At 38.6% G+C, this 12,417-nt stretch overlaps 1 protein-coding gene across 2 annotated transcripts in view; it reads right to left on the bottom strand.

The window, feature by feature from the left end:
• EPB41L4A (erythrocyte membrane protein band 4.1 like 4A) overlaps positions 1–12,417 on the bottom strand; it is a 117,782-nt gene that overhangs the window by 50,905 nt on the left and 54,460 nt on the right. For both annotated transcript variants that reach the window (XM_064736236.1, XM_064736237.1), the window contains exons 5-7: positions 8,726–8,823; positions 6,127–6,247; positions 1,946–2,033 (exon numbers count right to left, since the gene is read on the bottom strand). In XM_064736236.1, the coding sequence (XP_064592306.1) occupies positions 1,946–2,033; positions 6,127–6,247; positions 8,726–8,823 (307 nt within the window). The remainder of the gene's footprint in view (positions 1–1,945; positions 2,034–6,126; positions 6,248–8,725; positions 8,824–12,417) is intronic.

Below are 12,417 nucleotides of genomic sequence, written 5' to 3'. Positions count from 1 at the left end.
CTAGTTATGAAAGCTTCTATAGAAAATTTGTAGATCTGGGGGAAAAGAAGCAAGAAAAATGGCAGTGAGAGAAAAAGAAAGGGAACTTCACGCCATGGTGAAAAACAAAAATACCTTTTTTTCTGTTTTCTTACTGAATTAATTTTGCTATTTGGCAAATGGCCAAAACTCAGAAACTGAACTCCTTATTCAGGCATGAATGCAATAGATATCCCAACTTTCAGCTGAAAGTAAATAGTGATTTTCTGACCTATAATACAACCACACAGCTGCCTTCTCCCTCCTAAAATAGTGTCAGCTGCTGCTGCCTCCAAGTGAAGTAGCTCCTTTGGGAGAGTCAAGCTTCTTTTTTCTTCTTCAGAAAGGGCAATGGTATGCAGGGAACAGCCACACGCATCAACTCCTCTGAAGGAAACCATTCCTGAAGTCAGGATACAAATCTCAAGCTGCACTGGGTAAGAACAGGGTGAAAGCCCTGCTGCTGAGTGGCAGAAGGTCCCCACCTCCCCAGTTCACAGTCAATAACCAAAACCAGAAGCAGGTTACAGCTGAAAGAGTGCAAACCCTAGTGCATGAGGTTAAAAGAAAGTCAGCTGGAAAAGCTCATTCACCTGCCTACTTGAGGCAATGAGGAAAAGCCCTGCAAGTCTAAACCAGTGGAGCATGAGCAGCAGAATTATCAACTGTGAGAGGCACTGACTTGAGACACTGAAAAAGTGTCCTGTGTGATTACAGGGCTGGCAAAGGTCAAGCACACCTGGCAAGCTCTGCCTGTGCTCCTCAGTGAATTAACTGCTAAAGGCAACTTTACTTTAAATGTGACCAAGGAGGAAAATAACTGCATCTCATCGTGTGTGCAGTTTCACTCTCAAATGAGGGCTTCTGCTGCCGATGCAATTTAAGTAGGAACAATGATGTTCACAGGTTACCCAGGCAGGGATTTCATTGCACAATAAAAGCAAGTTATGAGGCAAAAAAATTCCAGGCTGTACTAATTTAACATGATTTTGTTGGATCATGTTGGATCTTGTTCCAGTAACTCCCCATTTTTCCATTGGTGGGAGGGGAACAAAGCCTGGGATATGAATATAATTAAGCCATAGGTTGCATTAAAAGGTACTTTATATTGCATCCACACATTTTTCAGAGGAAACACATATTTAATCTTCAGGTACTATCTTGATTTCTTTATTTTATTTCAAATAATTTTACAAAGTACTGATAACTAACTCAGAGAACTATCTATACTACAACTCCCCATTTGAACTCCTGATTTTCTTCTATTCAAAAAAATGCCTGCCACAAGCAGAATAATTCCAACAAGATAGAATGATGTTTTCACCAGGAGCACATACCCTCCAGGTAATGACTTGGATCCAGTCCCAACATACATGCTGACAGACAAAAGAAATGGAAGGGTTTTCTGAGGCAATACAGACAACTTGCAATGCTGCATGATACAACACGGGAAAAAAATGGAAACATACTCTGGATCTTTAGCAAAACCTTGACAACAAATATTTTAAAAAGCCAGATATGCTACTGCTACTCCACCCTAATTTTTGCCATGGTATTGAAAAGGTTTCAGGACACATTTGCTCTTTTTTAAACTAAAATAATGTGCAAATTCTTCTGTCAAAAACAAAGGTGATAACCCTCACTCATGTCTCCTGACACTTGCACAAATTTCTTCTTTTCTGTCTGAATTGTTTTTATCCAGAATATAACTCATTGGGTTTTAGAGGCATAACACAATCACACCATTTGATCTGAAAATCATTAGGCTTTTGTATATATGAATAACTGAATCCTCTCAGTCTGTAAATACATGTTCCTTTGCATTTCTTGAGTAGTGCTCCCTTTTCAGTTATCCTGTGGCAACAAAACTACATAAGTACTGTTTCACACATTAGTGCAGTAACCATTTTTCACAGTTAATACTTACATAAACAGGATGGAGATCCACCCCATACATTTCCAGAGATTTGGCCACACCTAAGTAGTTCACTTCTGCCTCAGCAGGAACTTGACCCCTGTAAACACAATTATTTTTAAGAATCTTGTAATTCCAATCAACATATCAAAATAAATCATATTAATAAAAATAGTTTCCTATACGCAGGCCTTCTTACCAGTTTTTTAGACTCTCATGGTCTTTTCAACTCTGAACTTCTTATTCCAAATAAGACTAGATCTCTAGAGGTCTCCTAGCACAGACATATATGCTATCATATATATAATGTTTGCCTAATGCACTGCCTTTTGTCTTTTCATTGCTGCCACAAACATACTTCACACATTTCATTTTCAGGCTTCAATAAGCAAATAACTTTTTTTTCCCAATAATTACATTATTATTAATAAAGCAGGAATAGAACGACTGGTTGGGGTACTATTCCCCATGGAAGTGTTGAAGCTCATGAAAGCAAGGTGGATAACTTCAGAGAAATTATTACATTCTCCGTAAAATCTTGCCTACAGTAAGTCACACCAGCTGGCAGCACGCAGGTCTGCTGTGTTGAAAACAAGATTTGGAGTCTGTCTCATGAGATTAGCTATTTCAAAGATCCTGCCTGCCTTCCTAGCTACAGATATCAATCCATCAGTTTAAAAGTACCACTGGCAGGAAACAACTGGGAAAACTGGTAAGGGAAATATCCTGGCTAGTAGGAACATATTTGACATAACTGAAAAATAACTTATTTTCAAAAGACCAAAACAACTAAAAAAATTCAAAGCATTATCCTCAGAATTTAATTTGCTCTTTGCTTAGTATCTGTCACTGATACAAGAACAAGATTCTCTTTTGTAAGCCTGAAAGAGCTGAAGTAATGTTTTTGTTTTCACTTCTTTTTAATACTTATCTGAAAGCAACTGGACTGTTTTGGGAAAGTACAGTACATCTTGCAAAAATATCAGCTCAAAAAGATGCATATCCTGCTTAATCCTGTTGGTTTTCTTGGGAAATACTTCACTGGATGCGCTACCTTTCAAATTCAAGGTGTGAAGTAGAGCATTCTACATTCAACATTTTGACCAAAGATCTGGAAAATCCTGCAATAGGCACATTCCTGCTTCTTGTGTCACCATTCTCTCTAGCCCAGAAGCTGCCATCCAGTTTTTCCCAACTTTGTGTTATGGCTGACAAAAAAAAAGGACTTCCAAGGTCAAAGACATGAAGCAGCAGTGCTAGCATTAAAGCAATACATATTTAAAGGTATTCAAAGGCATTAAAAATGACTTCTTTGTATCTGGGAGATGGACTGCTTCATCTCATCTTATCCATGTAGCAGCACTGTCCCTTTTCCAGGTGCTCTTCTCTCCAAGGACTCCTGGAAAAGCAGCAGACCTGAAGCTTGTAAGAGAAATCCCTTTCTTCAAATCCCAGTAGATGTGTCATTCATTATCTGTATTCAGAACACGTAGAACACTGGATATTCAGCACATCAGTAATGTCACATCTGTCACATCTTTTACACACTTTTGCTGTAAAAATTTACTCTGCAGCCTGATTTTTAAATTTGAAGTTTGCAAGTATATGTCAGGAATGTAAGCAAAATGGTCACAGGGGCTGCATTGTCTCACTGAATTTGCAAATAGGCTAAATACCAGTCCTGAGCAAAATGGATTATTCCATTACTGAATTAGTGCTAAAATACAATTCCAATTTAAACCCTGCTGTTAGTCTTTCCTTACTGATCAGGCTTAGAAAAAGGCTGATGCACTTAATTCTTTATTCTTACCTGCCTTTGAAAGGACCAAGAAGCTCAAATGTCAAATAAATTTTTTGAGTGTGTTTTTATAAATACTTTCAGAGTAATATACCATGTTTTAGAAACCGAATTTGCAAAAATATTGAAGGAAGCAAAGATGTGAGCTGGAGCTTCTGAAGGAAGCAGATGGAAACCAAAGGTAGAAGTCCTCCCAAAAGCAGATGGAGAAGCCAGAACACAAAGCCAGACAGTCCCTGAACTGCCAGGGACTAAAATAACTCTCATTACTAGAAACAGTGTTTCATTTTTATCATGTGTGAAAACACAAACTCTCCTCAGCACTACACATCCCAAAAGTAAAGCAGTCTTTGCCAGTGGGAATGACAGAGCTGGCAAAGTGACAGCCATGCAGCTGACACACACGCACTCCTTTGGGAAGGACAAAGGGCACCTGAGTGCCATTTGAGGCCCTAAGCAACAGTGAAAGCAGCTCTTAAAGCTAAATATCAGGGCCATTTTTGCTTAGCTTGTGCCCCACTGTCAGCGTGAAGTGTTGATTCAATACACAGCAGCAGCTGACTTGCCAAGCACCAGTCCGAGACAAATCTCCCACAGCCTGAAATGGGCACTGTCAGCAGCACAACACCAGCTCTCCTGTCTGCACCGAGGGATTCTGTCTCTCCTCCAGCACCAGTGTTTCTTCCCTCACAAGTGAGCCCCAAAGCCACTGCTTGATCCTCCAGACGTGCCTGACAACATCAGGTCACCTCACACTGCTCTCCGACCTTGGAGTTGTCATGTTGGTTTATAGATGAGACTACAGCCACAGTAGGCAGGCTGCAGAGTCAGAAACCCCCTCCACTTTCTTCCCTCACCTTTCTCAAAAAAACGCATCCTTACTGAATCTCCAAATGGCTATTGTGCTGTGTAAAAAACCCAAAATCTGAGAGGAAACATGCAACCAAAACCAGTTTTTCTTGACATAACCAGGAAAAGGAAGGTATATGCAGTGCCATAGCTGTTTTGAAAAACAAAACAAAACAAAAAAAACCCCAACAAAACAAAAACCAACCAAACAAACACAAGAAGCACCCATGTTTCCATGCTGGGATCCAGAAAGAATAAAACAGTTCTTCCAAACCATATCACACACCTGTCCCTAAAATGTCTCAGGTCAATGAGACAATTTCGGATGCCCACACCTATTATAGCTTCACACTCCTTAGCTGAAGAGCCTGTGGCCACCTGTGCAGAAGTCAAAGCTGGCAGTGCTGATGGTAACAGTTGGGCTGAAGTAGCAATGAGCACACCTTGGCTTTCCTCCCTGTTCTGATGCTGCTAAATCCCTGACACCCAACTGCAGCCAAGCAGCAGAACAGTACCAGGGCTCCAGATCAGTTAGTGTTTGACAGTGATCACTGCCCTTCACAACCACTGGCTTCTGAATCTAGTGACTACAGAAACTTGAGAGAGAGAAATGAAGGCTGCTTAGTTCACAGCAATTTATCTCAAGTCTCATTTCTCACAAACCACTTCTGTGATGTTGAACCAAACTAACAAGCTGCGACTCAGTTCCCTCTCTATGGAATGGAAAAAAACAATACTTTTTTACTTTGTAGAAATACATGTAGCAAGTTCTCTGAAAAGTATAATTTAGTATAAGGCTGTCATGCAACCACACAGAAATAATTAGTAACAACAGACTCTCTTCCCTGGAAGAGAAAGCTCAGGTCAACGTGGCAAATGGCACAGACTCCAATTACTGGAAAACTTTTCAGAGAACAGCTGTGACCCTGAGTTAATACCTGTTCTCATTAAACAAGACACATGTAACATGAACATGCAGTGCTACAGGCAAAAATTACTTAACCTTTATCCAGACTGTGTCTTCATTATCAGAAAAGAATCAAGAAATTTAGATCTACTACAAGATGGGTAACTGATTCTCTTTGCATTACTTTGTCAAAGGCTATGATGAACATCCTCATGAAAGGGTTCTTACTGCTCTCATCTTCATAAATGGTTATATCACAATTGCACCTAACTTGGATTTGTTAGAACAAGCTTCCTTACACTTACCAGGAACATGAACTTGGTGATAAGCAAGTAAATGTTTATTTTGGCTCTACGTGTGAATTTCTGGCATATGTTTTATTAAAACTACTGGCTCTGAAACGCCCATACCTAAGTCTGACACACCTCACATTTCCAGCTATTTTCCTACTGACTTCCTAAAAGAACAACTTCAACATGTAAAATCTCTTCTGCTTCTGAGAGGTACAACTGGACTCCCTGTGTCCTTTCCTCAAGTCTAGAAACCTCCACTTTGCCCCACAGGCTGTTCCTCCCCACCTGCCTAGCATCCCTGAGTCTGGTATTACCTGCCAGGTTCCCAAAAGAACAGAGTTCTTACATCAGAGTCTTGTGTATCCTCTCTATGGCATCCTCCAGCTCTTCCTTCTGGTCAGGAACGAAGCGGTACTCGGAGACATAACCTGCAGTGTGCTTGTATGGGTCATAGTCCCCCAGCTCAGCTGCAGAACACAAGGAGAAAACAAAGGTCACCTGTGCTTCTTCTCAACCAAAAAACGTGTTATACAGTCCAACCACCGGTGCCCAGCTACCCCTCTCCAACTGACGGCAAATTTTATCGGCAGTCAGATAAGAGAAAAAGGAATGAAGGAAGAGAATACAGAACTATTCACCTCAGCACACACAAATGCAAGAAAAAATTGTCTTCATGCATTTTAAAATCCATATAGAAGGTTAGAACTAGAGAGAACTAGAAGCCTTGACAAAAGGAAACCTACTGCTTCTACAGACCAGACAAAATTTTAACTAAACCAGCAAAGTTTGAATTCAATGACATTGATTATTTGGCAGCATACGCAAAACAAGTGTAAAAGAAAAGTCTAGTTTTGTAATATTATGCTCTCATGGTATACTGCAGTATTACTGGCAGGAAAGTTCCATATTATTGCTGGGACTTTAACATAAACTGGGAATATAAATGGAGGTAAATATCCTGTGAGTCCTGGAGGGAAGGTCTTCTAATGGTGTTTCTTATGAAGAATCACAAGCTTTCCTCTTTCAATAAAATATCAGTGTATTTCCTGGATATCAAATTCACTTTAAAATAAAAACAGCTTTCAAAAGATGTTTCTTAAAAAAAAGAATAGTCAATGTAATTTCATTTGACGCAACCCTGAATTTGTTCACATTAGTCATGTCTGTTCATATGTCGTAACATAATTTTAAAACAAATATCATCTTGGCCAGAATTCACATCTACTGATCTTAACTATAATTGCATCTAAGAAACTCTGCAGAAGTTAGTATTTCAATTTTATATAACCCTGGGTAATATTTGTACACCAAGTTTCTCTGAGAAAGATTTCACAGGAGCTTTCTATCCAATGCCCGCTGAGCCAAAACCATAGCCAAAAGGAGGCTTCAAGAGCCAAGAAGGAAAAGACTCATCTAACTACTAATGTTTCTGTTCTAAATGATGAAATGAAGTTGCTAGAAAAAGATGGTGAGCTACTCAGTATGGATGTTGGGAAGTCTCACTGGAAAACCTCCATTAAAATTATGCATTCAGTGTCTGAGACAAACAGACATTTCTCAGGTGTCTTTACATATTTGGAACAACTGCAAACCCTAAACACAAGGATAAAGTTTTTTATAGAGCCCGTAGGAATGCATACCTCCTGGAGCCTGGACTAACTTTAACTCACTGTATGTAACCTTGGCTATGCTTTAACTCTTCTCTCTCCCATAGACTTTCTCATTGTTTTCCACTAAAAATATTTGAGATTAGAACTACAGGAACAGGACACTATACCGAAACAACAGCTCTCACCACCTTATAAAATAACTGAAGGCCATGAATTTACCCCTTTTACTCATTTCTCATAATAAAAATGAAGATGCATCATTGCATATTTTCCTGCTTCACGCTTGAAGTATTTTTCAGAGAAGGCTTGTCTGCCAGTAAACTGAAATGTGCATTGCAAACAATTGTTTAGAGAATGACATGTCATATTTCTTAGATGGCAAAATAAAGTAAAAAATAATTGTACACAAATAAATACTGCCTGAAATTTTGACTTTTCAGATACACATAAAATCCACCACAAAATCCTGTATTAGGCCCATTCCTATTTCATGCACAAGTTATTCTGCCCTGTCATTCAAAATGGATATAAAAAGAGGACTATTTTTTATGTTATATTAAGTGTTGTTGAGTCGCACTTTAAACACCAAAAATACAAATAGTCTTTCCTTGATACATATCACTTTAGACAAATCTAAATTTACCACAGAAGAAATTACTGATAGAGGTCCCAGCATGGTACTTCACACAATTTTTGGTTGCAATTCTGTTTGAATATAGATCTTGAGATGTAATGGAAAAACAATAACAGCTGCAGTAGACAGACAGCTCCTTTCCAATTAGTTCTTCTAACTAGTTCTATTAAGCATGTAGCACATAACCTCCACTCCTGAAAAGATCTCTACTGATGGATGAATGTAGATAAATACTAAATAAAATGAAAACTCTTCACGTCAGGTCAGATCATATCCTCACATTAAGTAAATTTGCATTCATATGGATATAATGTAATTTTTGAGATAATGCTTTATTTTCCAGGTTTGAGGCTACCAATAGCCTTTGAAATCTGTAAAACTCCTGATGAAAGTTTTTTCATACTCTACATGTAATCCAAAGTCATAAAGACTTGAGTACTTGATAAAATATTCCCCAGCGAAGCAAATAATGTTTAGCAGAGTATTCAGACTGATTTTCTTCTTTACACTAATTTCCATATTACTCCTGTATTATCTATTCAGAATGGTCATTTATTTACAGCTCTTGAACTGAAATCAGTCATGCTACTTCTGTTTGGAAGCGAATGCATAAAGTGTTAACGCTATCTTCAGTCATCACTTAAAATAATCACAATGCAGGATTGAAACAAATTAGCTCTCAGAGGGCCAGGAGAACTTACACTGAATTATGTATGCTCCCAGCTGTGCTGCAGTGTTGATTGGACAAGGCAAACGGCCCTGTAGAACATCTTGCTTTACCTGCAAGAAAAACTGATACCTAAAACACAGAGACAAAACAAAGTTGTTATTTTAAGTCCACTTAATATTTCAATATTATCCCTTTAATTGTGCACATACCATGTACCATAACTACGTGACAGTAAATGCCTGTATTCCCCTCTAAATGACTTCCCCTATTGATCCTGAAGTAACAAAGATTCATCCAGTGGAAGGACCCAGGAAAGGGAGCACTCCCTATTTTCCAATCTGCTTATATTGTGCAGATGCAATTACTTATCTCCCTAAAATGTCATTTCCCTCTTTTGAACTTTCACAGAGCAGTCAGGACGGGAAGAGGGAGCAGTAGGGAAGAGGAATAGGAATCAGAAAAATTGAACAAGAAACCTATCAAAGGGCAAAAGTTTAACCTCGTTATGGGATCAGGATGACTGGGTAGTGGATGCTTGCTTACTCAAATATTTCCTCTCCACATACCAGACTATTGACTACAATGCAGCAGGGAAGTTTGATGGAGCCCATGACAAAGATGGATGGGTGTGTCATCAGCAACTAAGTGAATCTGTCATAGCACAGGATACTCTCCTGCTTGGAATAGTGATAGCAGGGGTGAAAATGTAATTTTCAAAGTCATAACCTGCTTCTACACTTGATAAAGCTGAGACCACTTAGAATGAATCAATAAGCCCAAAGCAGATGGAACAGACAAGATAACAAGCCATTATATAAAGGATATGCAGTTTTGCAACATTCCATTATGATTTCTACAAAATGTTTTAAACACTATTTGGATTTTATCTGGTTTTATTACAACAAATTTATGCAGTGTTTCACATCAGCCTAAGTTAATTTCTTGCACTGACTGATTTCCTACAAAATGTAAAAATACAATGAAGGTAATTTTTTACAGAAAAAAAAAATTTCCATACAAGCACATAGCTTTTCTATTATTCACTAGTTCAATTTTATCTACATAGAGCCATTCAGTTACTCTGCAAATAATTTATTCTGTGTTAGTACAAGTAACTTATGAAAGCACCTTGGAATGCTCTGTAAGTTCAAAGTGCACCTACACTGATTTCAGAGAACTTTACAAACTGCAGGTTACATGATAGCTGAGTCGGAAAACTTAAGGAAAACCAAATTTTCTAGACATTATCAGATGAGCCTCTGAATAAAGATACCCGTCTTTCTGATTAATGATTTCCCACAGAGTTTGTGCTGTGACAGATGTTATGGTAGGAATGTCCATCCTCTAAAAAATGGTTAACGTTCTCTACTTTAGAGGAATGGCATTAGCATAGGAATTTCCTGGGAATGTCTCTGGGCAACACAAAGCACAGACACTCAGTGTTTCCTCATTCTAAGCAATACCTCAGTCCTGCTTCTAGTTTATGCTTGCAATCCTACCTAGACAAATCTTCCCTGTATGAATAATGATAGTGACCAAGATGATTTTACATCCTCTGTGAAATACACAACAGCATCTTTCTGATATGAAATGCATTTCTGTTGCACACTCATGTTTCTGTTAGCATTTCTCCACCTCTACAAAGCAGAGTTTGGAAGGAGAGGATGCTAGAAATGTCGTATCCTTGCAGCAGGAACCTGTATTTCTGTAGTCTCAAAATAAAGTAGCATAGGAACCCTCAAAACACACCTGCATCCTGCACTGCTAATTGCTGAAGTGACTACTGTAAGGTGAACAATCTCAATTCCCACAGAAGCCACTGAGCTCCTTGCCTTTTGTCCATACCTATAGCTAAAGCAGACTCATCTTGTGTGCCTGTGTTTGTCATGCATATATTAGAGTGCCAAATTGCAAGTTTTCTCTAGCAAACACTGCAGTGTTAGCTTTTGCCGACAACCAGACAGATTCTGCTGCAAAGCAATTACAAATTTGACAGGTTTTCATTATTTGCAAAGAGTAATCATGTAATGGCACAGATCATCAGAATCTAATAACAACAGAGCTAGCTCTCATGTCCATTAAAGTAATAAATACATGCTCCAAAGAAACACCTTGATTAGCACAAAGCAGTTAACACATCACTGGAATTACAGAGTTAGGCAGAATATTATTATTATTATTATAAAGGAAAAGAGGATCTTTAATACCTCCTAAGTAGAAGGACTTTTAAGAGTCCCTTCCAACCCAAATTATTCTAAGGAGATGGTGGTATTATTATTATTATTATTATAACCCAAATTATTCTAAGGAGATGATGGTATTTTACTATTATTATTATTGGTATTGGGATTACTACTGTTATTTTCTTGAACAAAAAAAAAAAGCCTTTCTTCCCAGTTTTAAGAGCCTATGGGAATAAGTGCTCACAGATGTTGAAGGCAGTTGGCTATTCAATGTGTTTCATAGAAGACTGACAATACCATTATATCACTTTCCTAGGCTGGCCTTCTGTAACACCCAAGGTGCCAGTTCTGCATGACCAAACGCTGTCAAGTCATGACCAAAGGCTTCCTAATGACACTGGAACCTTTCTTGACTGGATTTGCACACTAATCAGTGGTGTAGATCACTGGCTGGCCTTATCACAGAGTAAAGGAAGAACTTGTGAAAATTTAGCCCCCTGGCTCCACCCTGCCTCCTGGGAGGCAATCACAACAGGTTCTGTGGCCAAAGTTCCCTTTCCCAGGGACACCTGTCTTTCCCTGTGAGGAGGATTTAAAGCTCTTCTGGGAAAGTACAAGAGAATGGCACCAAATTTCCATAGTACAGGGGCATCCCATTGCTGCCAGCTTATATTCTTTCACCTGCCAAGTCACAGCATTTTTTATTTTTACCAGACCAGCCTGAGTCTTGTTGCATTGGAGACTTCCTTTCCTGTTGTGCCAGTTGGAAACAAAAGAGCAAGAAAACTCTGGAGCAAGAAAAATATTCCGCCTGTGCTGCAACCTTTGATTTAGGAAAATTAAAAACCTTCCATGTATTCTAATGAATCCTCATGTGCCACATTCTTAGGACATCAAAAGAAGTATTTTGGCATTTGTTAAAGCAAGCCAGCACACTAATTTTGTCCACCTACCTACCCAAATTCTCAAATTTCCTTTTGAACATAAAGTTAATTTTCCGAGACATTTAATAAATAAAACAGACAGATAACCCCAAAACTGTGAGAGAGTTCAGATAACCTTGTGTGTTTGTCTGTGTGCAAGCATGTGCATGTGTTATTGTGTGCATCCTCATACCGTGCAGAGGACAAGCTTAGGTAAAAGAATCAGAGGCATGCAACTCTTCAATTTCCTTCACATATTTTTAGTAAGTCCAAAAGAAATCCCCTTGAAAAACAGTTCTGGAATTTAAGCTATGGCCAATGAAGAAGAAAATTCCCTGTATTTATATCTGATATCCAAGTAAACTCTAAACTTGGTTATAGCATAGTATAAATGCAGCTGTAACACTGTATTACTGAAAATATGGGAAAAAAAAACCCCAAAACCCACTCTTAAAAATGTACATCAAGGCCCTTTGATTCTTGATGCACCAGAGAACATCTTTTCTTCCTGGGCTTCCTAACAGTCCTCACTACCAACCACTGTGAAGTTAATCACAATTGTGTTTATACACACCAACGTTCAAGCAAAAACATTCAGATGTTCAAGAAAAAAAACA

The sequence above is a fragment of the Zonotrichia leucophrys genome, chromosome Z, assembly GCF_028769735.1.
Source record: "Zonotrichia leucophrys gambelii isolate GWCS_2022_RI chromosome Z, RI_Zleu_2.0, whole genome shotgun sequence".
Lineage (NCBI taxonomy): Eukaryota > Metazoa > Chordata > Aves > Passeriformes > Passerellidae > Zonotrichia > Zonotrichia leucophrys.
This window is presented reverse-complemented; position numbering and strand designations above follow the sequence as displayed.